Source organism: Lepisosteus platostomus, chromosome 7 (genome assembly GCF_059453375.1).
Source record: "Lepisosteus platostomus isolate fLepPlt1 chromosome 7, fLepPlt1.hap1, whole genome shotgun sequence".
In the NCBI taxonomy this organism is placed as follows: Eukaryota; Metazoa; Chordata; class Actinopteri; order Semionotiformes; family Lepisosteidae; genus Lepisosteus; species Lepisosteus platostomus.
In genome coordinates, this window is record NC_142617.1 from 60,073,400 (window position 1) to 60,096,978 (window position 23,579).

Consider the following 23,579-nt stretch of genomic DNA (forward strand, 5'->3'; position numbering starts at 1 on the left):
GGACATTAACCTTAGAGAAGTGAGTAAATAACATGAATTAAAATGTTTGGAAAGTAAAATACTGTAGCACTCTTGGGTTCACATGGGTATGCACCCTCACCACTGCTGCCTCAGGTTGGCTTCCTAGCCAGCTGAGCTAAAGGGAGATCTCCTCTCAGCCCGGCGGCTGAGGTCCCTGCTGTTCACAGGGAAGGGAGGTAACGTCACCGCACTGGTAAGCCGGCTCGCACAACCTGCAATGGTGGCCGTGTGCGTTACACTCTCCCCATCTTAATTCGCCGTCCTCGGCGAAGGGCTATCCCATCCCGCTCCTGACACCAATGTAACGCTCTCGGGTTCACGTGGGTATGCGCCCTCGCCGCTGCCGCCTCAGGTCGGCCCCCCACCGCTGGGGAGATCTCCCTTTGGCTCAACTGACTGGTTTCCTGTTGAGTGATGCCGGAGGACTGGGTTCGAGTCCCCAGCGGTGGGGGGCTGACCTGAGGCGGCAGAAGTGAGGGTGCATACCCATGTGAGCCCAAGAGCGCTACAATATACACATTTACTCATCTCGTACCTAACAGCAACTTGCCTTAGAAGAGGGAGACACACTTCTTTACAAAGGAGTTTAAATAGAACAATCTTGCACCTTCTTTAATTCTAGTCTTACTTCCAGGCTCAGTTAGTTTTTTTGTCCAGTGCTGTTACAGTATTACCACATTGTCTTGGAGAGGGAGATTTTATCACCATTAAGGATCAGTAAGGGAAAATTAGATGAGTTCACCTCAAGGCCTTGTCCAAGCAAACAGAATTAAGGAAATGAGCTTTGAAGATGCCAAAAGAAGAAAAACAATTGTGCAAAAATAAGTTTACATCTGAAAAAAAAAAATCAACCTCCAAGCACTTTAATTTATGCAATGATATTTTCTCTCCGGCACCATTGGTTGAGTTGAGTCAACCACAGTTGAGTCGGGATGATTAATTCCTGCCGTGTTTCCAGGGAAAACAGCCTCCAATCGCGATGTCACCGCGGGACACCCCGCGCAAGGACTTTCGTATCAGCCAGGCCTCGCTTGCCGTGTCAGATCTGACTGCTTCAGTCAGTCCCCAGCACCGCTCAATTTATTCCTGTGTGGATGGGGAAGGCGAAGCGCTCATAATTCCATGAATTCACTGACCCTGACGAGGGCTGCTTTTCTGAGAAAGCGCTGCTCTTCGGCGCCGTCATCTGCCGTGCGCTCACGGAATCACCCGGCGAGCTCCGGGAAGCGCCGGCCCTCCGTGACCGGGCCGAGGCCGGACGGCGTGTGGAGACACAAATCGGGAACAGCTGGCGCTTGCTGGAGATCTCACAGTAGCAGGGTCCGTGAAAGAAGGATATAGTCTGTGGTCATGTCCGTTCAGTGCCTGAAGGTATACTACTATTGCTCTCATTTGTTTCTTCCTATCAGTCTCCAGTTTCAGCTAATTCTCTTCAGTTTTTTGGGGATATTTATATGATTAACAGTCGAGCTGTGACCGTTTGCCTTCATAGGTTCTGTCCTTTTTGATTTGTGTTACGTTACGGCTGTGTGTTCTCATGTTAGGATATTTATTCTCTGTATCCGTGTGTGATACGCGCCCGTGAAATATCCTGCCTGTTTTAAGGATATTGATATTTACTGTATCGGGACCGGGTCACGTTTTGTGCTGGGTTACAGATCGCACTCTCGCCAAACCAGAGTCCCAGGCACATGCGCCAGTATCCTCTTGCCTCGTACACTGGTCTAACCTCGCATTGCACGAGAAGTAAGGCCACCACCAGCAACTGGAGATGACCAGACATCCCATGTCTCCCGGAGGTGATCCATAATCTCCCGGAAATCGCCCCCGCACCCAAATGTTTCTGTTGGCGACACCCCCGGTCCGAAAAATTCAACAGCGAATTATGTAATTATATAATATGAGCCATCTGAGCATCTGCTAAATAAGTCGCCTCTATTTCTAACGAAAGTTTGCAAAGAAAGTGAGATTATTCAACGGGACTGGTGAGTTATAGTATCTATCAGCAAATTATTTCATTATATAGCTGTGATTTTTTCAAGGGGGTCCATAAGTTTTCACGGAATGGACATCCCTTCCCCCCCTCCCTGAAATCATGTTTTCATAGTTGGGATGTCTGGATGAGGGACCTGAAATTCACAGAATATCCTGTCTTGAAAATTGAGGTTTGCATGTTTAAATCTTCTGAGTAAATGTCTAGCTTCTCTTGGCCATAATTAATAAAAGTTTTATTTACATTATAATGTTTATCATTGTAGTAAGCTGTTTAGTCCCAGTTATGTTTATTTTTCTTAGCCAGACTACAGTCTCTAAAACAAGAGAGTGTTCAGTTTTACGTTGCTGCCTGTGAGTCTGTGTGGTGGGATACAGTTCAATCTGCTTTTGAGATCAGAAGAGGATGCTGTCCTCGTCATGTGAGTATGGTTGAAATGAAAGGCTGGCTTTTAGCTCTGAAAATTGGTGACCATTTTAAGACAATAATAGTCAGAAGTGCAGTGTGCTGTTTGGGGTAAGTGTTTCTGGGGTTTCTTGCCTGATTCTGTTCAGTTAATTTCCATTTAACTTGAATTTATATAGCAAAGAAAACACCTTATTTTAGGTGATGAACTTTGTTACTCAGCTGTATATCTTGTTGGAATATGTGAATGATCTTGTGCTTCACTTCAGGAAGAGAACAGAGCTCCTGAAATCTGCAGGAATCAGCCTGTGTACGGAAGATGATCCTTTAGTATTGTCATATTAAAGTTTATTTCTTACAGTTTGAAAACATTTAAAAAATCAGAGAGATTTGTACCTTCATTTTGTATTAGAAATACACCTGTATGTCTAGAAATATCCATGTCAACAGACAGTTGCTAAGGAATGAATAGGCCCAAACCTATTTCACATTTAGGCACAGACCTTCTATCCCAGTGTGCCTTGGATTGTTCACATGACATCCTCTCTTTCCCCAGAAATTCGTCACAGCTTCATATAGATTTAAATTCGTGAAAACTGCAAACATACAAGTTAAAATGGATGAAACAACAGTGAATTGTATTAGTCTCCCAGTAGGTTAACGAAATGATACAGTTTAAAAATCAAAATCCTCATTCTGAGGACAGGATTGACACTTCAGCACATCAGAAACTTCCATTCAGTAGTTAAAGGTTTGTTCCCCACATTCTGAGCCTGATGTCATCACTTCTATCCCTGAGAGATGGGATCTGTCAGGATATGTTTAAATGAATCTCTGCAGCTCAGATTGTCATGTAAATGCTGTGAAATGATAGGTTTTGACTGGTCGAAAAAACAGGAGTTTGAGAGAAAAACAAAGAAAAAATTTAAAATAGCTAATCAGTGTTGTTTAAAATGTGAATGCCTTTATCTGAGTATGAAAGTATCCCAATCCTTGTCACATCTCCACTTTACTCTTGGTTTTTAGAGAGAGGTTTTGTAAAAAAAACCTCCTGTTATTGGTTCTAGTCCTGATTGTCATCGGAGGTGCGCAATGTGACCTTACTCATCTCCATAGGGTTCTCTGCAGACGTTTCTCAAGGGGTTTCAACTCGGCACTTTTAATACAGACATTTACATAAATAAACAGGATATGTACCTGATTGGGTCTGTGTTTCTAATTATGATCTTGACATGTTATGGGAAAGATCACCTCCAAATGTTGCGAAATGAGCAGCAGTTATTAATTTGATCATGAATATTTCATTTAATCAGCACCGAGAGGTGAGTGGCAGTGTGAGTGTGAGGCTGTTGCTCTGGTTCAGATCAGTTGCTCCAGATGCTCAGTGGGATACTCAGAAGAGCCGCGTTGTCCTACACTCAAACCCTTTCCAACAGTATCGTGTCTCCCCGCGCTGCCTGTTTATTAGTGCTCTCAGAGCAGTGGTTTTACGGTGCTTCAGGATTATATCTCACTAATGCAATAAGAGACCTGTTTGGGGCAATGTTAAATCAGACATTAGAAAATGAACAGCAAACGTCCACAGAAAAAACACACTCAGCCCTCAGGCAAGAATCTCCTATTTTTAACTGTAACCCCCAGTGACACAGGGAGCCACATTCTAGTTTTCATCCCAGCCCCCTGTGGCTGATCGCCTGAATAACCTTCTCCTTGGCCTGCCAAGGTCCACCTCTCCCGTCTCACAGATTAACCCTCTAGACATCCCCTGGGCTCCGCATACTGTCCCTGTGTGCTGTGTGTTAAATTCACTGTCCCTGTGTGTGCTGTGTGAAATCACTGTCCCTGTGTGTGCCGTGTGAAATTCACTGTCCCTGCGTGAGTTGCGTTAAATTAGCTGCCCCTGTGTGTACTGTGTGTTACGTTTGCTGCCCCTGTGTGTGCCTTGTGAAATCACTGTCCCTGCGTGAGTTGTGTTACATTTGCTGCCCCTGTGTGTATTGTGTTAAATTCGCTGTCCCTATGTATGATGGTGTGATAAATTCACTGTCCCTGTGTGTGTTGTTACATTTGTTGCCCCTGTGTGTTTTGTGTTAAATTTGCTGCCCCTGTGTGTGCTGTGTGTTAAATTCGCTGTCCCTGTGTGTGCTGTGTGTTAAATTCGCTGCCCCTGCGTGTGCTGTGTGTTAAATTTGCTGCCCCTGTGTGTGCTGTGTGTTAAATTTGCTGCCCCTGTGTGTGCTGTGTGTTAAATTCGCTGTCCCTGTGTGTGCTGTGTGTTAAATTCGCTGTCCCTGTGTGTGCTGTGTGTTAATTGTGCTGCTCCTGTGTGTGCTGTTTTATAGTCACTCCTGCATCATGTGAGTGAGGCAGTCTGAGCTGTGATGCCTTCGTACTGAACAGACATTCCTCTAGCCTCCTCTCAGTCTCCTCTCAGATATCTCTTTTGCTTCTCTTTGGGATTGTATTGGCTTGTATGTTCCACTGAGGGTTAGGGTTTATATCTAACAGTCCAAATCTTTGTGAATATTTCATAAATCATTTCAGTGTTTGAGAAGCAAGCCAGACATTCTAAGATTAATCAGTGGATTCATTCTAGAAGCTCTCAGGTGTTTTGTTTGAATGAGTTACAGTTCCAGGATTGCCAGGTACTCTCCTGAATGGCTGGTAACTTCCAGAACCCGACTGTCACGAAAGGCAAGACCTGATTCCCCCAGGACCTGATGTTCGCATGTGGGGGACCCCATGTCCCAAACGGACTAGGCATTTATGATCAGAGGGGAGGAAAATGTGATGTATTATATTAGCTATGTCAACTCCTTTAATGGGCAACATCCAGCAGGAATCTACAGTAGCGGGGCAGCTCTGCGTGCTGTGAGCTGGTGTGGCAGAGATCTGACCCTGACAGTAGGGCAGCTGGCTTCAGCATGCTTCTGAAAAACAAATTATTGTCAGGTCAGTCACAGGGACGTGAAGCTTCAGAAAAGTGCAATCAAAAAGATAAACATCACACAGACCATGGTGGATTCTTCCACATGGGTTGGACAGTTAATTGGTAGTGAAGGGAAATCGTTGTGTGTTACTTGTGAATATGTGCTGCTTACAAGGCCTCAAGAGTAAAGGGCCATTTCAACAGCAGCCACCCATATCCACATATCTTCATGAAAGAACAAAATACCTGGACAGGCCAGTGATCAAGTACCAAGCTGAAAGCATTTTCAGTGATCGAGTGATCAAGTGTGTTTGCATTTCCCTTTTTGTAATATTTTTTCTCATTTCTGTGAGCAGCTCCTTTCTGGCCCGAATGTCCTGAGAACAGACAAGCGCGCCCGGCTGACAGATAACACAAGTGCCACTGGCGTCGCGCTAAAGATCAGACTGTGACCCGCAGGTTACAAAACTGACAGCAGATACTCATCAGCGGAATCTCGTTAGTCACAGGAATGTCAGTACTGCTTCCTTCAGGACGCAGGTGCGAGATGGGGTGCAGTCTGGGTAATAATGAGGGTGGACAGACAGCTGCCCCCTGTTCATACAGTGACCATGATAATGTGCTATTCTGGATTCAAATATTCAATTTAAAAAAGGATTCTAAATATCGCCGTAAGTTTAAATTGGCACCGGTACACCCATTGGAATCTCTGATTAATCATTGATAATGAGGACACTTCCAGCTCTCCGTGATGTCGGTGGGCTGGAAGAGCTGTGAGCAGCCTTTCTCCTCATACCGCCTCAAGGGCCACGGCAGTGAGCAGCACTGGCAGTTCACGACCTTGGATCACAGCGTCGGTACGATAAGCAAGGAATTAAAGTTTCCTGCAGTTTCAGTTTTGTCTGACTCCAGCTGTTATCACTGCAATCTTTTTTGAAAGCTCCTCAGTGCAGACTTTGATTCTGAAAAGGGGTTCTTGTGGATTACGAGTTGCACAACAGCACAACATGAGGAAAACGTTTCCAGAGATCAGGGCTTTGTTGAAAATCAGGGAAGGAGTGTCTGCACCAGCTCCCTGCTTGTGAGTGCTTGTGCATGTTAGAAAGTCAGGTTATATTGTCAGCTTTTATGACATAAATACCAGCTCCCGCAGGTGCCTGGTGCTTGACAGTTTGCGATCAGGTTACTGAAAGGTCACGAGAAATCAATAACAATTATTTTAGACATCTGTCTTGTGGGTTTCATCAATACTGACATCTAGCTTTGGGTAGTTTTAAAAATACTCTTGACATGCAGTCATAACTGCCAGCAGGGAGATACCCTGAGTCTGTGGGGGGAAGTCGCCACCTGCTGGGACACTGTAGAACTACAACAATAGCTGTTTGACTTGAATATGAAAAGAACTGGGAAACTGATTCCTGTATCACTGAGCTGTTAGAGCCTCCTTATCATGATGATGAATGTTCATTGGCTTTCATTGTGCCATGCGCTGTGTGACGATAACTTAGCTCAGGTAAATCTATACAGATGGTAGACGCTGTAGCATCTGAAACACACTGTATCCCTGCCTGCGGGCGTGTCAGATCCCTTGAGAACGGATGTCGGAGTATCCCACTCCTGCACCCTGTTCCTGCTGGTTTTCATTCAGCGTCCCTCTGGTACCTGATAAGTGACTTGGCTAATTGGATCTCTTTCTTTTCAGCTCTTGAACTACGAGGTAGTTTATTTAGAAAACTGAAAATGTTTAATAAAATTAAGTTTTTGTTCATATAAGGATTAAGATAAGCAACTCAGTGCCCATGTGAAATGAAATCTACAGAGACTGGAAGTTACTTAGGACAGGATTGTAAATCCTGATTTTACTGTTTTATTTATATAGACGTTTACTTTTGGCTGGCAATTTATTATTTCGACTTCTGCACGGTAGGTTCTTATTTTGAGGAATGTAATGCAAAATTTTAATAGGGTACCCTGACTGCAAGCGTCTGTGCGACCTCTTTTACTTTATTAGGGCCTTCCTTCCTTGTTAAGAGACCCGAGGTGACCTGGAAGCTGTCTGCTTCCTTGTTCTGCACATTCCCAGTTTGCTGGGCTGTAACGGGCTTTCCTGATGTACCTGTTGACCCAGACTGCTCAAGCCTTCTGACCTCTTGTGTAATCTTGTGCTGTGTTGTGTTGCGTTGCTTTATTGTTACGTTTGTGTGATGACAGAGGATTAGGAGCACTCTCATCTCTTGAAAAAGGGATCAGTCGATTAGTTAATGTAGAATGGCATTAGTATATGATGGTACATTACATATTACTGTAATAAAAACAATATCACCTCTTCGCCAAAACAGCAGTTCAAAATGTTAACTCTGATGGCTTTTCCATCGAATCGCCAGCAGCAGTATCACTCTGCAACAGCCCGCTGAAGCTCAGCAGGTGTGAGCCTGGTCAGTACCTGGATGGGAGACCTCCTGGAAAAAACTAACACTGGTGATAGAAGTGGTGTTAGTGCGGCCAGCAGGGGGCGCTCACCCTGTGGTCTGTGTGGCTCCTAATGCCCCAGTATAGTGAGGGGGACACTATACTATAAATAGGCACCCTCCTTCGGATGAGACGTTGAACTGAGGTCCTGACTCTCTGTGGTCATTAAAAGTCCCTGGGTGTTTCTTGAAACAAATTGGGGTGTAACCCTGGCGTCCTGGCCAAATTTCCTATGGGCCTTTACCTATCATGGCCTCCTAATAATCCCCATCTATGAACTGGCTTCATTACTCTGATCTCCTCCCCACTGATAGCTAATGTGTGGTGAGCGTTCTGGTGCACTATGGCTGCTGTTTAATCATGCAGGTGGGGCTACACACTGGTGGTGGAGGGGATCCCCATTACCTGTCAAGCGCTTTGAGTGGAGTGGAAAAGGACTGCCATGAGAGATGTGGGCACCCTGCACCTGTCCTGTCTCCTCTCTCTTTCCTATAGGAATTGAGGAAAGTAACATCTGTGGACAATTACTACAATTTACAGACTTGATATGCCAGACTAAAGCGAGGTTTGTTTCTTCTTAAGAAATTAGAAAATGTTGTCACTCGTCAATTTAAACTTGCCTTGAGGTCAAAATCTACTCAATGTGACAGTATTATTTCTTCTGTTAAACAGAATTCAAGTTAAATAGCAGAAACTTTGCTTGATGGTCTGATGCTGTTTTCTCACAGTGAGGTTCTAAGAGGGCATACTGAGTTCAGCCTAAAGGAACCGAGACTGTCTTTGAAATTGAAGTGGACAGAAGATAATTTCAATCCATTAACACAGAAGACACTAATGCACAGAGGAGCTACCCAGTAACTCCTAATTAATCTGTCATCTGTAATCAAGCAGTACAATCAAATCATAACTAATGGGCACAGATTGCAACCAGGTGGTAGGGTGATGATTTACATTAGACTCACACCCACGAGCATGAATATTGGACTCACAGCAGATCTGATTTCACAGCTCCTCCTCAACCTCAACTCATTTCCTTTTAGTTAAATGTAAAAAGTGTTAACTGGAAAGATTTACTTGTTTAACTTCCTTCATTCTAACATTGTATCAAAACACCTGAGCACAGTTTTTGTCTCCCATCTAGAAGGATGCCTTGCAGATTAGTAATTAATCAGAATCAGAAACTTTTATTCGCCAAGTACAAGATATACAAGGAATTTCTCTTGGTGCAGGCGTCGACGTAAATTCCAATAAGAAAAGTAACAAAAAAGAAATCTACAGATAAAAACAGGCGTCGTCCTTCGGATGAGATGTAAAACCGAGGTCCTGACTCTCTGTGGTCATTAAAAATCCCAGGGCGTTTCTTGAAAAGATAAGGGTGTAACCCTGGTGTCCTGGCCAAATTTCCCATTGGCCTTTACCATCATGGCCTCCTAATAATCCCCATCTATGAATTGGCTTCATCACTCTGTTCTCCTCCCCACTGATAGCTGGTGTGTGGTGAGCATTCTGGCGCACTATGGCTGCTGTCGCATCATCCAGGTGGGGCTGCACACTGCTGGGGGTGGAGGGAATCCCCATTACCTGTAAAGCAATTTGAGTGGAGTGTCCAGAAAACTGCTATATAAGTGCAAGCAATTATTATTATTAATTAATAAATTAAAAACAAATCTCAGTGATATGTTACAATATAAAAATGTACAGTGAATACTGCGTATATCTGCAGAAACTATCAGTAGCACGTGCCGTTAAATGAAACTGTACAACTGATCCCAGAGGAGGGGTGAGAGCAGTGTCCTTGTTTCTAAGGGTCATGGCCTGGGGGAAGAAGCTGTGCCGGTGTTGGTCAGTCCTGGTGTTCAGGCTCTCACTGAGAGGGAACACGCTGGAAGAGAGAGTGGCCAGGGTGTGAGGGGTCAGCCATGATTCCTCCTCATTCTAGAGGAGTGTAGATCTGGGAGCGGGGGGAACTGCCAACCGGCTATTTTCTCTGCACGTCGCAGAGCAGTCAAGGATTGAGAAGTTACGGATCCAATGGCAGACAGGATGGGGAACATTGAGCTGCCTCAGTTTATCCAGAGGTAGATCAGGGATGGTAGTTTTGAAAGCAGAGCTAAAGTCTGCAAACAAAATCCGGGCATAAGTGTGAGAGCTGTCCAGGTGCTGCAGGATGTAATGCAGAGCCAAACTGAAGGCATCGTCAACAGACCTGTTAGCTCTGTATGCAAACTGCAGCGAGTCCTGAAAGGCATCAGTCATGATTTTGAGGTGATGAGAGCAGAATGAGATCTTCTGTTTTTTGGGAACTGGAATTATAACGGGGGTTTCGAAACAAGCAGGTACTGCGCACTGGGCCAGGGACTCATTGAAAAGATCAGCAAAGATGGAAGACAGCAGTGCAGCACAGTGCCTGAGTGCTGCTGGTGAAACACGGTGAAACACGAAAAACGGTGCTCAGTAATGGTGATAGGAGGGTGCAGGGTGCGAATTGGGGGGTGAAATGGAGAGAGGAGGTGTGAGGAATGTCACAGACTGTGGCTAAACTGGGGAGAGGGGGGGAAGTGGGACCCTGGTGCCCATATTCGCCTGCGTCTTTCTGTTTCAGGTACCCGACGGCACACCATTTGTTTCTGTGTATAAGAGCTTTGAGGTGACTGTTCTCAGAGAATGATTGCCTTTTGCTGTGCTATGTCAGGTGTCCACTTGACTCTAAATGTGTTTGCCTTGGAAACCCCCACCGTGCTTCAGTAATACTCACTGATATCCCTCTCTGAAGGGCAGTGTGGTGGGGATTGTCACGCCTTCCACACGCCTTCACATTCCCACGCTTAAACAGACGCTCACGCTGCCACTAATCTATCACCTTTCACTCTCATCACCACTTTAACCCTCCTCTTTTTCCTGACTCTCGCTCACTGATTCGGATTCTCTTTGGATCTTCCTAGCGCGCGTACCCTTCTTCTAACAGTTTGATCTCTTCCTCGCTTCCTGGACTCTCCCTTTGCGATTTGGATTTGTTGTCTCGATTGAATTGTCCCAGCCCGGTTTTGACTTTTGTCTGCCCATTTGTTTTGGACTATAAGGACTTGTGTTTTTTTTGGTACTTTTTTCTATAGGGACTTCCTGCAACAGCTCGGGGAAATCACCAACTTGATTTTTATTTATTTTGCATTTAACTTTTTTTTTTAGCATATACGATTGCTAACAGGGACTCTAAGATCTCTGATGTGTGAAGGCCACATATACAGATCACAAAAATGGATGTACCAGTGTTACCAGATAGAGGATACAATGCCAGTTTTGTCTTCACTGCACTGAGTTCAGTAATCACTCATTAGAAACTGAATATGTTCCTTTTATTTCTCAATAAAAGTTTCATTCTGCTTTTGCAGCCACATGCTCCCGCCAGCAGTGACACTCAGGCTCTGCTGGTTTGCTGACAGGAAGCAGGGTGTCTGAGAGAAACACGGGGTGGCTGGAGTGTGTCATCATGGCTGATCTCCAGCCCCCAGCAGCTCAGCTCCAGGCCTCACAGCAGCAGCCTCGGACGGGGTCTCCCGTCTTCTTTCCAGGCTGGCCTCGCAGATCCGTGTCAGCTCTTTACAGATTTTGCAAGGGTGGCCCCCTTGAAAGGATCAAACAGTAATGTTTGACATGGTGGAGCTACAGCAGCAGCAACGGTTTCAGGGGTGTTTCCTCCTTTTTGATGGAGAACAGCATGCCTGCCACATTAGATGGAAGACACGAGACATCTCCCTGTATCTCCCCCTGTATGTCTGATTGCTGAGTACCTCCTACAGCTTTCTGTCCCAAAATCCTATAACAAAGCAATGTGGCACTAAAGTTGTTATAGATTGTGTTAACAGCAAAGAAATGTTAAATAAGAATTATTTGTCTGTAGGTCATCATTGGTACCTGATTCATTCTTTCTTCCAATCAAATTTGACTTGAGGTTCAGAATCCAACTTATTTGTAGGAATTTTAGGGAGGAACGTACATTCACTGCATGTGTCTGCAGCCCTAGTCCTGGACAGCCCAGGTCCAGCGACTCTTACAGGCAGCCTTTAAACCAGCAACTTCTTAAAGCCAGGCTCAATTATGATGAATGAAATGGGTGTTGCGTTTAATTACTCAATTGAGAGATTATTTGAAACAAAAAAATCAGAATATCATTCAGCCCTCAAAAACTAATGTTCCCTTCATTGCACCATTATTTTGCTTGCTCGCTGGATGGACTGACCAAGTTTTCCTAATCTTTAATTAACAGGTGAGTTATGGTGACCTTGAAGAATAACTGGATTGTGGCTCTGCAGGACCAGGGTTGAAGACCTTTGGATTAGGGTGACAGACACTGAGCCCTTTATGACTTCCTGAAGTGGAATTGTGATATTACTACATGAATTAAACTGCTATTAGCCATCTTATAGTGCTTTCATCATAAGTGTATGCACAAGCATTTCTGATTCAAAAATGCTAAACACGCAGAAAAGTTAGAATGGCTACCTTCAAGTGAATAACTACCTGAGGATAGTATGGACTCAAGGAAATAAATTATCAGTACTGGGGTTACAGAGAGGGAGATAAGTGTAGGAACAATAAATTGCACTCTCTCCACGACAATGGTTGTCTAAACATTAGTAACGCTGGCTGACCATTTCAAATCCCATGCGATCCATATAGATCAAGGTAAAATTATTTTCAAGGCACAATGTGTGCTAAACGTAATCTCGCACTCTGTGACGGTACTCTTCACCACCTGATGGCAAAATCTCTCTTTGGGGATTTTGTGATGATGATCACTTCTGGTTTCCTTTCCTTCAGGTTTCACCGCCATATTTCGGTAAGTATATATATATAAAATATATTTAAAAAAATCTCTGCTTGCAATTTCATTTTTCTTATAGCAGTTTCTAATTCTAGTTCTTGAAGACAAATGGGTCTTCTGGTTCTTGGTCCACCAGAGTTCTGAATTAGAATAATCAAAATCAATTTAGCCTTAACCGCTAAACAAGCCATTAAATGAGCATAAACAATCCTTGTTTATGTGGACATGTCCACACCTCTGTGCTACTACCTCTCTGCAGAACTCAGTGTTTATATTGTAATATTAATTGAGGGTGTTTGACACAATATAGTAATTCCAACTCTAATCTTTGTATATAATAACATCTGTATTAATAGGTGTGGGAAAGCAAGAGCTCATTAAGCAAGCTGAAGACAGACCCTGTCTCGTTTCTTATGTCACAAGTGGGAGGAAAATGCTTTAAGTTTTACAATATCAGGTGTATTAAATTCATGGTTGATTAGTGAGCTTTACACTTGTATTAACTGTAAATACAACATAGTTTACTATGCAAAAAAAACTAGCGGTGTGAACAGAATAATAATTCTCTATTTTCTAATCCTAGAATAATATAAAACTGAATTTCTACTTTGACTTAGTTTTCAGAAAACATTTCCTTACTTAAACCTGTGCATTTCCCAAAAAGCTAAGCTCTCCTGTCAAGAGTACAAACAGGAGAGAGTGGAGAAGCAGCCGGGAGCACCAGTGGGTAGGCAGCGCTGGCGTGTGCTCAGCAGGCGTGAGCACCAGTGGTCAGGCAGCGCTGGCGTGTGTTCAGCAGCTGGGAGCACCAGTGGGCAGGCAGCGCTGCTGTTTGTCCCGGATCAGCAGTGCTGTGTGGAAATCCCTTCGCTGACGTACCAGGCAACTGCAATGAATCACAACACACTGGCGAGGTGCCCTTTTTTCCAAACTGGTCAGATGGAATGGTTTATTCATAATCATCGCAGCATGAAACAATAAACAAGAATAGCACTGACAGTAACTCGAGGCCTCTCACACGGCATGCACAATGTCCCAGCTTAACGTACAGGTCGCAAGGTTTCCTTTCAGTTTTTTTAACCTTTTGGTCTTTTTTTCATTTTTATCTTTTTTTATACAAAAGCCCCCCCCCATAGTTTTCAGAACACTCCCCAACTCTTCCCCTTCGCCCTCTTATATATTGTTTTCTTTATTCATGTGTTGTAAAAAGTCAGCTGAAGTACATTTTATAATTGTAACGTTCTTTAAAACTTGTTTTGATACATGTAGAAATACAGGAGCCTGTGTTGGGAGGGCTGGAGGAAAGCAAACAAAAAACAATTAAAAAAACAATAAAAAAAATATATATAGTCCGTCCGGAAGAGTAAAACCGTCCGTGACGAGAAGGAGACGACGATGGAGCGAGACCGAAGCAGGAGGCCTTGTGGTCTGGAGGCACTTTGGCACAGAGCGAATGATCCACAAACACTATGGCATCGGGTGAAGCATGCTGTAACGAGCATTCAAACAAGACATCGACCTGGGGAGCGACTGAAGAGTTTCCTTAAGCGACACAAGATGTGGAAGAAAAGGCCAGCCCACCCCCCCATCCTTGCCACGGGTACAGAAAGAGGGAGAAGACGACAGGGAGGTAAGGGGAAGCTACACAAGACGCTTGGGTCGGCTGTTTTGCAGGGTGATCCCAGACAGCAGCTGCTGATGTCCAGCACGGTCCGCGTGTGTGAAAGGCAGGCCCCCGCCCCCTCCCTCTCCTCCCCACACACTGCTCCGGGCTCACAGGTACAGCTCCTTGGCTCTGATATGCTGCAGCTTCTCCCTCACTACCCGGAAGCTGGGCCGCACCACAGGATCCAGGGTCCAGCACTGCTTCATGATGTCATACACCACAGGGGGGCAGCCGTCCGGGGCGTCCATCTTGTAGCCCTTCTCCACCCTGGGCACCACGTCCTTCAGGGGCTGAGAGGAGAGTAAAAACACGCCCACAGAGGTACTTTACTGGTGTGTTTACTGGTACTCTACACTGTTTCGCTGTATCATTACAGTCGCCATGTGTTAACTTGAAGTGCCCCTAACAGAACAGGTTGAAAAGCACAATAGATAAATGGCACCCTGAGCAAAGATAAAATCTACAAAATATATTACAATTAAGCATAAATGAACAAATACTGGCACAGGAATTGTAGCCCAACTGTTCCTAATAAGAAGCACTGGATTCAAATTGCAGTCATTTATCCTGTGTGGTATCAAGAGTGCAAAGCCAATGGAAAATGTCCAGTTTTCTCTTGAAAATGCAAGAAAGAAAATACTGTTTTTCACCTGAAAACTACCATAGACGTCTGATTTTCCACCTGGCTCTGTCTGACACATTTGCTTTCCAGACATCAAGAGAGTTAAAACCCAAAGATCAAGTGAAATAATTCAGAACAGACAAAAATAAACTGTTGATATTAATTTCTTAGCTTCTCCATAAGTTTTATTTTTATTTGTCTGTTCTTAATGATTAAAACTACAAAATTTCAGGCGCCAGAAATTAAATTAATGTAATTTAATTGTTTGTGTTTTTACGGTGCTACATTTTCCAACACAGAAAACCTATACATGAAGTATTTACTTCCGATACTCCAGTACTGTTATCTTGTGATATAGTATAATAAGCCAGCTTTAACTATTAAGCGGTTTGTGTTGTGTGCAAATGTGGTGCACTCATTTTAAAATTGATTTTTAAGGCCAGTTCATCTGCCAAAGTATATCCATGTTGTTTTTATACAGTGTTGTTGTGAAAGCTTATGCCTTGGCTTGTTTTCAGAAGCCTTACATATGCTCTTATGTTTTAAATTACTTTATTGTCCGTCATTGAGCCAAGTGAGCACTGGCCGTCAGAAAAGTGCTCCCTCTGCTGGATAAAGTCCTAAATAAATGCAAGGCAGACCCTGCCATAGCAGAATTGTTCTCTGTACTGTAGGTGCAAATGCCAGATGTGGTCTGATGACTGTAGGAGTGGGAGGCTACTAGAGTGAAGAACACTGATTGCTGTTCATTAACATGTGAGTTAATGTGTCGGGGGTTTAACACGGGGCTTCTGCTTCTGCTTCTGTCTTTCCACCCTGCACTCCCTGCTACAAGTGAGAGGGAGTTTCACACCTCTAAAACACAGTGCCCCAGTCCTTCAAGCACTGAAGTTAAGAGAACTGTCAGAACATGGAAATGTTACTGTAGAAATTATAAAATGGAATTTGTTCATATAAAGTAAATGATGTATTTCAGCCGATAGTGCTAATCCCTTTGAGAAGTTACTGTTCTTTACATTTTAAAAAGATCTCAGTCACACTTCCAAGAAATGTGTTGTGCTTTGAATGACCTTGGTGCAAGATGAGTTAACTAAGGTTTGCAACAGTCTTTTTTTCATGCACAGCACAACAGTTGACAAATCTTCATCCGTTCCAAGAGATGTGAATTGAACCTAAATGTCAAGCACTTAAATAAATGAGCAACTAATGCAAAATAGTAGCATTTTGATGATTTCATCTTTCCTGGGAGTGGGGGTGGTATTGCCATGTGGCAGGAAGGAGTTCACTTACTATTCTGGGGTAAGGCACTCGCCCAAAGGAGTAAATCTCCCACAGCAGGATCCCGTAGCTCCACACATCGGACTTGGTGGAAAACTTCTACAGAGCACACAGAACAGAAAACTCAGCAAAGGACAATACTGGAGAAGATAAGGCTCAACCCCAGCCAGACTAAAATTTGTCAGCATCTCCCTCCTCCACCCAAAAAGCCATGAATACCAGTGGCACCATCTTTATCCCAGCTTTCGGCACTGAGCATTAGGTTTATACTTTTCACCCTTATAAAGATTTTAAAGAGAAGTAAGATTTAATGCAAATGTTATTGATCTAGGGCTCTTTTTGTCCCACAAGCCCACAACGTTAAACAAAATGAGTTTCTTGTTTGTAACCTTAACCTTGTGACCTTAGTTCATCAGCCTAGAACACACGACTCCTAACCCCCAGCCTAGAGCACACGACTCCTAACCCCAGCCTAGAGCACACGACTCCTAACCCCCAGCCTAGAGCACACAGTCCCATGACCCCAGCCCACAGCGCACGACCCCCTGACCCCAGCCCACAGCGCACGACCCCCTGACCCCAGCCCACAGCGCATGACCCCCTGACCCCAGCCCACAGCGCACGACCCCCTGACCCCAGCCCACAGCGCACGACCCCCTGACCCTCTTTACCTTCTCACGCAGCGCCTCAGGAGAAGTCCATTTGACAGGAAGCTTGGCTGTGTCCTGGGTGGAGGAGGCCTCTTTGGTCAGGCCGAAGTCGCTCACTTTGGCGATGTTGTCCTCGGAGACCAGGACGTTGCGGGCTGCCAGGTCTCGGTGGACAAAGTTGTTGGCCTCCAGGTACTCCATGGCCTCACAGACATCACTGTGAAGAGAGGAGAACTTCAGGCCACCATCCAATGGAAAGAAACTGCTCAAAAGGGACAATACACAACCTTTCTAACTGCACAATGGCAACTTAGGAAACAATTAATTCTGCAGTCAATGCAAGGTGAGGAAGCGCCAGAGTTCACACTGATTTGGGTGGGGGCTGATGAACTCCATGGCCACTAGCAAAGTACAAAAAGTGCAGAGTGAAAAGAAGAAAATAAACAATTTATATGTAGTGATAGACTGTGAAATTAATCTATACCACAACAGTTGAAAAATAAAAGCTACAGTCATGAGGAATACATTTCTAAACCTAGGTACTCAACTTTCATCAGTTTCCTGCACTTTCCTTGCTATGAGCTTCATGCAAAAACTGGGATATCCTACAGCAACACTGTGGCACAATACTCTCATACAGAAACATTAGGACTAGGAAACGTACAGGACAGATACCACATTATGTATTTATTTTCTACCCAAAAATGCAAAACCAAGAGCTTTTAAATACCCAGACAGAACCTAAATGCGCCGCAATTCAGTCAACACAGATGTGCAGCACCGAGCTGCACAGAATATAAAATCTATATACGTCAACAGTATAAAACATAAGACAACAAAACAGGCAAGGTATCACTGGGGTCAAAGCGCCCTCCTTCAGCAACTTCCTGAATACAAAGACCTGATTCCCCATTGATTTTTTACCGTTACAGAAATACTCACATTGAGAACTTGAGCAGACAGTCTCCTCCTAATACAGTCCTTCCTCTGGACCGCAGGTAGTCTACTAGGCTGCCCTGAAGGAAAGAGAAATTGCTCATACAGTTGGCAAGGCTCTCCTTCACTGGACTGCACTAACAATGCACAACAGCCCCAACTTACTGCTTCTAAATTTGGAATCGCATATTTGTTTATAAAATCATCTTTCCTGCACAGGAATAATGAGACCCTACAGAGACGTTTCCACCAACATGCTCACCTATCAAAGTGAGTTGCAAGCTGGTTTAGCATGGACTAACATGCTGCCAAGGCCAAGGGGACCTAGCTAATTAACATTCACAGCCAGCTGTGCCCCACTGCTTGGGTGAATTCAGCAACGGCTGGCTAACAATGTGGCCCAGGGTCACACCTGAAACATCTGGACAGTGGGGCTCAGCTTGTGCTCCAAGCAGAACCCTTTCAGGGCTGGTGAAGTGCTCTTATTGTTTGGACTCAACTTTGACCCTAGTATTGTTTGTAGAGCATGCTCTCCAATTCTTTTCTTAAATGAAAGATTCATCATTGGTAATTCACAATTGTAAGGGTGGCAAAGTGGAGTAATGGGGCTCTGGAGTCTGGATAGTCATGGGTTTTACCTGTGAGCAAGGTCACAGATTGCACGGCAAAGCCAGTCGCATACATGGGCACAACAGACATGGCTAATCACTGTAAGTCTATGGACCACCGAACAGTAAGTAGTATTGGGCCCTACTTTTATTTTTCATTGGAGTATCAAGCATGAATATCCTGTAGGAGCTGACTGTAGGGGAAAAAGAAAAGATTCTGCTAAACAAATGAGGAACGTGATATTTAGAGTTGGTTAGCTTCATGTAAAATACTGAAATTTTGAATACTGAAAATACTGTTTGAAAGCCAACGATTGCACTTCCTACTGAAACTGCTCCGCTGTAACATGAGTAGTTGGGGGGCAATAGAATAGTGTCTTAAGTAAACACTTTAAAAAACAAAGCGTTAACCATCATGTATCTCAGAAGAAGCATGCCTGCATCCTTTTGTGATGAGAGGCTGTGGTTGAGGGTCCTAATGGAAAGCCTGCAGAGCTCCGGTACAGCTACCCCAGCCCTCCCCCCGGTCAGCCACTCACCTTGGCCATGTACTCTGTGACGATGTACAGGCTGCCCTTCTCCTCCACAATCACGCCCAGGAGCTGCACCAGGTTATTGTGCCGCAGCTGCCTGCAGGGGCACAGCAGCACAGTCAGCACAGCACAGTTCCGCAGGGTTGCCTTCTGCTCCTGCCCCTACCCCTAACACTGCCCCTGGTCCTGCCCCTGTCCCTAACACTGCCCCTGCTCCTGCCCCTGTCCCTAACACTGCCCCTGCTCCTGCCCCTGTCCCTAACACTGCCCCTACTCCTGCCCCTACCCTTAACACTGCCCCTGGTCCTGCCCCTGTCCCTAACACTGCCCCTGCTCCTGCCCCTGTCCCTAACACTGCCCCTGGTCCTGCCCCTGTCCCTAACACTGCCCCTGCTCCTGCCCCTGTCCCTAACACTGCCCCTGCCCCTGGTCCTGCCCCTAACACTGCCCCTGCTCCTGCCCTTGTCCCTAACACTGCCCCTGCTCCTGCCCCTGTCCCTAACACTGCCCCTGCTCCTGCCCCTGTCCCTAACACTGCCCCTGCTCCTGCCCCTGTCCCTAACACTGCCCCTGCTCCTGCCCCTACCCTTAACACTGCCCCTGGTCCTAACACTGCCCCTGGTCCTAACACTGCCCCTGCTCCTGCCCCTGTCCCTAACACTGCCCCTGCTCCTGCCCCTGTCCCTAACACTGCCCCTGGTCCTGCCCCTGTCCCTAACACTGCCCCTGCTCCTGCCCCTGTCCCTAACACTGCCCCTGCTCCTGCCCCTGCCTCTGCCCTGTGTTCTAAGGCACACACAACCCTGTTCACACACATGGCACTCACCCCTGCCGGTCAGTGAGAGTCGGCTTGGTCACACCTCTACTCACTGTTCAACTCCCGCTCACCTCTCATGATGACAGGTCATCACGGTGATGATGAGGGAGAAATACAATCTTACAACTATATGAACGGAATTTCCAGGTCTAGCAGAAAAGATGGATGGATGGATTTAACTGTCTGAAAAATATTTCCTTTCACTTTTCTTATTTAAATTGTGAATGAATATTCTTCCTGCTTCTACACCTCCACACATCAATACAATTCATCATCTTTCAGGCCACAGCAGCAGGCTGCCCCAGCCTAGAAGAGATGCAGGGCACGGGCCCTGTAGCGCTGACACTCACGTCATGACAGACGCCTCTGCGATGAAAGCTTGTGCTGTGGCGTCGTGTTTGATGCACTTCACAGCAACCTTGGTCCCTCTGTAGTCGCCCACCATCACATCTGCAAAGAGCGGCACACACTTTCAGCTGAGGTTTTGCACACGACAGATCTAACAGTGGGATTTGTGCTTGCTCCATTCGCACTTTCTATTTCTATTCTGCACAATTATCAACTGTTCTTCTAATCCAAGACATTTACTCTATTAAATTACTTATGTAAACTTGCTGTTTAATTCACAGGACTGAATTAATTATCCTTTACAGGCAGTTCTTCTTGTCTGCTAAATACAATATACAGTACAACACACTCCCTATTCTGAAAACATGCAAAATAAATTCAAAAAGAAGAACAGATATTATAGATGCATATTAATAGGTATGAATGTTGGTTTAAAACCTTAGCTTTAAAAGGTGTTTTGCAATTTATACTTGGTAACAAGGAGGAGTTTATTTGCATATTCAGTGCTGTGTACTACGACACAATATGCATCACACTTAACAGAATTTCTTACTAGCATTTGATATGTGTCATTTGTGTGCCTCTTCCTAAGACTTTAAACTATGCAAACAGGATGAATGGTCGCCATGCACAGCATCTCTCCCTCCCGGAAACAAACTTACCTCCAAACTCCCCTTTCCCTATGCTCTGTATGAGCTTGAGTTCCTTTCTGTTTAAAGCCCAGCCACCTGTAAAAGAAGGAGGCAGGTCTCTCTCAGCGCTCACCGCATCTTTTAAATGAAAACTCGGATTACCACTCCCCACGTTCGTCTGACAAGAAATGAACAAGTGTGTCTGCAGTGCAAAAGCACCGACAAACAAGACGGCCTCTGTTCTTGTGCACTCTTCGCTGCTGAGGCACGATCGTGTTGGCCAACCTCTTCTAACCTAACTGGGCATCCTCTACAGTTTCTGCACTGGATACCTGAAAAGCCCTCGAGTTCTGTGCTAAAAAACACAACCAGTGTGGCTGATTTCTGATGGCTTCAGGCTTCTTCTGTAGAGCAGTCTCTCAAACAGGTGAACAGCTTCAAGAAGTTTTTGGACTCTTGTCTAACAACAGTGGTTCACATGATTTCACAATAAATACACCTATCTCTGTAAGGTCCTAAAGTCAGGTAGAGAACTTTGATTTTACCTGTAGTTTTTGCAGCTGTTTAACTTTTTTTCATCCATAAAAGTGTTCAGTTTGTACATTCAAATTTAGTTTAAAAATATTCACTTTAAAACTGTTTGTATACATTGTAATTCAACAAAATGTGACATTGGGAGGGTGCAAATATTTCTGCAAGACAATATATATTGAAAGTACTTGTTAAATTTGCTAAACATGTTCATGAACAGACAGAGATTACAGTGCCATTCGCGAGTTGATTATACTCTTACTTGTGAGAAAATCTCTCCAGTCACAAGCATGACTGTACAGCGATTAACGCAACAGTTGGACATTAAGAAGGGCCTATGTTCCAGTCATGTCCAATTCACATACCCTTTCACTGCTTAAAGATACGAGTGTCCCAGCATCATGTGGGCACAGTGGGCTGACTTACTTCTGGAAAACTCGTCCTGGGCAGCGACAGTTCCTTCCATTAGTTTGGGCTTAATCAATCTGGTACACAGGCCATCAGCATCTTTGGTGTAATGCTGGAAATGCAGAGAGATGAGGATGAGTTTGACAAGAACAGTGGCCAGCTCTACACTGAGAAGAGATGCCACAGGTCTGGTAATCTCCACTTCTCATTCTGCCAGCACATGCATTCAGACAGCCATGAAGGAGGATAGTCAAGACCCCGGGAGATGATGGAACAGACAGTTTAGAGCAGCCAACTGCCTATAATTCCACACCTATGTGGATGAAAACCAAGGATCAGGCTTGTCATTTATAGATGATTTCACCTTCTTTCTAAAGATTTTAAAACTCTTTAAAACAGAGTTATAGATGGCCAAAGCCACGAGTACCCATTTAAAACTTAAGAAGAAAGAATCAAAAGACATCTGAGACACAGCACTGACAGTGCTAAATCACCTCTGACCTATCACTGCCCAGAGAGTGACAGGCCACATGGAGATGAGTTTACAAACAAGCCCTGCATCAAATTTACACCCTGCTTGCATGCAAAACTCACAAGGGATTCACTGATAGTTTTTCAGATATTACGGAAAAATTACACATTTCTGTCTATATATATTAAAACTTTAATAACAGGATTCATTCCTTAACTACAAAAAATGGAAACATTAACCTGAAAAGGAAAATCCTAACCTATCTTTAACGTGGTGAAAATTAAAGTAAAACATGTTTATAGTCTATTCAAAATGGAGATAATTGTAATCCAGGCAGGAAGTAACATTTTCATTTCAAAGTAACTTTCAAGAGACTACCCTGCAAATAAAACAACGTGCTTCAGCATGTTAAAAAGTCAGGCTTTCTGATCAGATCAGATGCACGCCAGATACTCTCTTAACAAATGGCCAAGCTGTCCTCAGGTGTACAAGAATGGCAGCACAGTATAAAATAAAGCTTTTGTTTATTTCCTATCACACAGGAACACTGATCTACTCCAGTAAGCTGACCCCATTCCTCATCCATCTTGTGGGAGAGTGGTTCTCTCTTGAGAAGCAGCTTCTCCCTTTTTATTAAGATCGAATAATGTGTTTTCCATGTTTTCCCATGGGGCTTTGGCTTCCTACAAGAAATGGCTGGATGAAATCATTGGATCAATAAGCTACCCACTACTAAAACGACTAAACTGGTCAGATGGGCTGAATGACCTCCCCTCGCTTGTCACCCTTATGCTTTGATTACAATATGATTCTTGAAATAAGAGGCCGTGACAGATTAGCGTTGCAGTACCTATTTAACCCAGCAGAGGGAAGCACAAAATTCAAATTCAAAGTAGTTCAGGATTGCACTTTGTGAAGGTCCAGAAAAAGTTTAGAACAGTCCCACTGAATGAACAGAAGCAGTGAGTCAGGTCCTCAATTACAGTATCACACAATCCTGGCCATCAAGCTACAAAATGATATTCTAGCCAGGGAAAATGACCAAATCAATGATAAGTATCTCAATCATACAGATCAAAGAAACTAAGTAATTGGGATCCTAGGAATCAAAATCTGCAAAGACACAGCAAAAACAACACCACCAACAAATACGGATAGCTCACAAATAAAACAAGGAAACAAGGAAATAAAGTGCAGGTGCATTCAGGAATGCAATGAAACAAACAGTGACTCTAAGGGTCGATATAGAATTTTGCAGTAGCCCACTAACCAGACATATTTCTTTCAATTGATATGGTGCCTGGAGAAAGCGAGAGCAGCCTACTGACAAGATCCTGTTCTCCCGGTTCTGCAGCTGCGCGGGAGCTGGGTCGCTGCTCGGACCTCACAGCAGTTGAAGGCTCCGCGCTACCAGTCTGGTTTCAACGGGACAATCGGAG

General features: G+C 44.5%; 1 protein-coding gene and 1 long non-coding RNA gene across 7 annotated transcripts in view; one reads left to right on the forward strand and one right to left on the reverse strand.

Annotated features, from left to right (window-relative positions):
- Positions 1-577: 577 nt before the first annotated feature.
- Positions 578-12,233, forward strand: LOC148659363 (uncharacterized). Its single transcript, XR_015940453.1, has 2 exons — positions 578-1,392; positions 12,082-12,233. It is a non-coding gene; the product is annotated as an uncharacterized LOC148659363 (long non-coding RNA).
- A 1,321-nt stretch (positions 12,234-13,554) lies between these two features.
- cskl (c-src tyrosine kinase-like) overlaps positions 13,555-23,579 on the reverse strand; it is an 80,904-nt gene continuing 70,879 nt past the window's right edge. For all 6 annotated transcript variants that reach the window (XM_088641497.1, XM_088641498.1, XM_088641501.1 and 3 more), the window contains 8 exons: positions 21,687-21,780; positions 20,760-20,825; positions 20,100-20,199; positions 18,939-19,029; positions 17,798-17,871; positions 16,877-17,072; positions 16,218-16,304; positions 13,555-14,595 (listed from right to left, as the gene is read on the reverse strand). In XM_088641497.1, the coding sequence (XP_088497623.1) occupies positions 14,413-14,595; positions 16,218-16,304; positions 16,877-17,072; positions 17,798-17,871; positions 18,939-19,029; positions 20,100-20,199; positions 20,760-20,825; positions 21,687-21,780 (891 nt within the window). In that variant the 3' untranslated portion in view covers positions 13,555-14,412. The remainder of the gene's footprint in view (positions 14,596-16,217; positions 16,305-16,876; positions 17,073-17,797; positions 17,872-18,938; positions 19,030-20,099; positions 20,200-20,759; positions 20,826-21,686; positions 21,781-23,579) is intronic.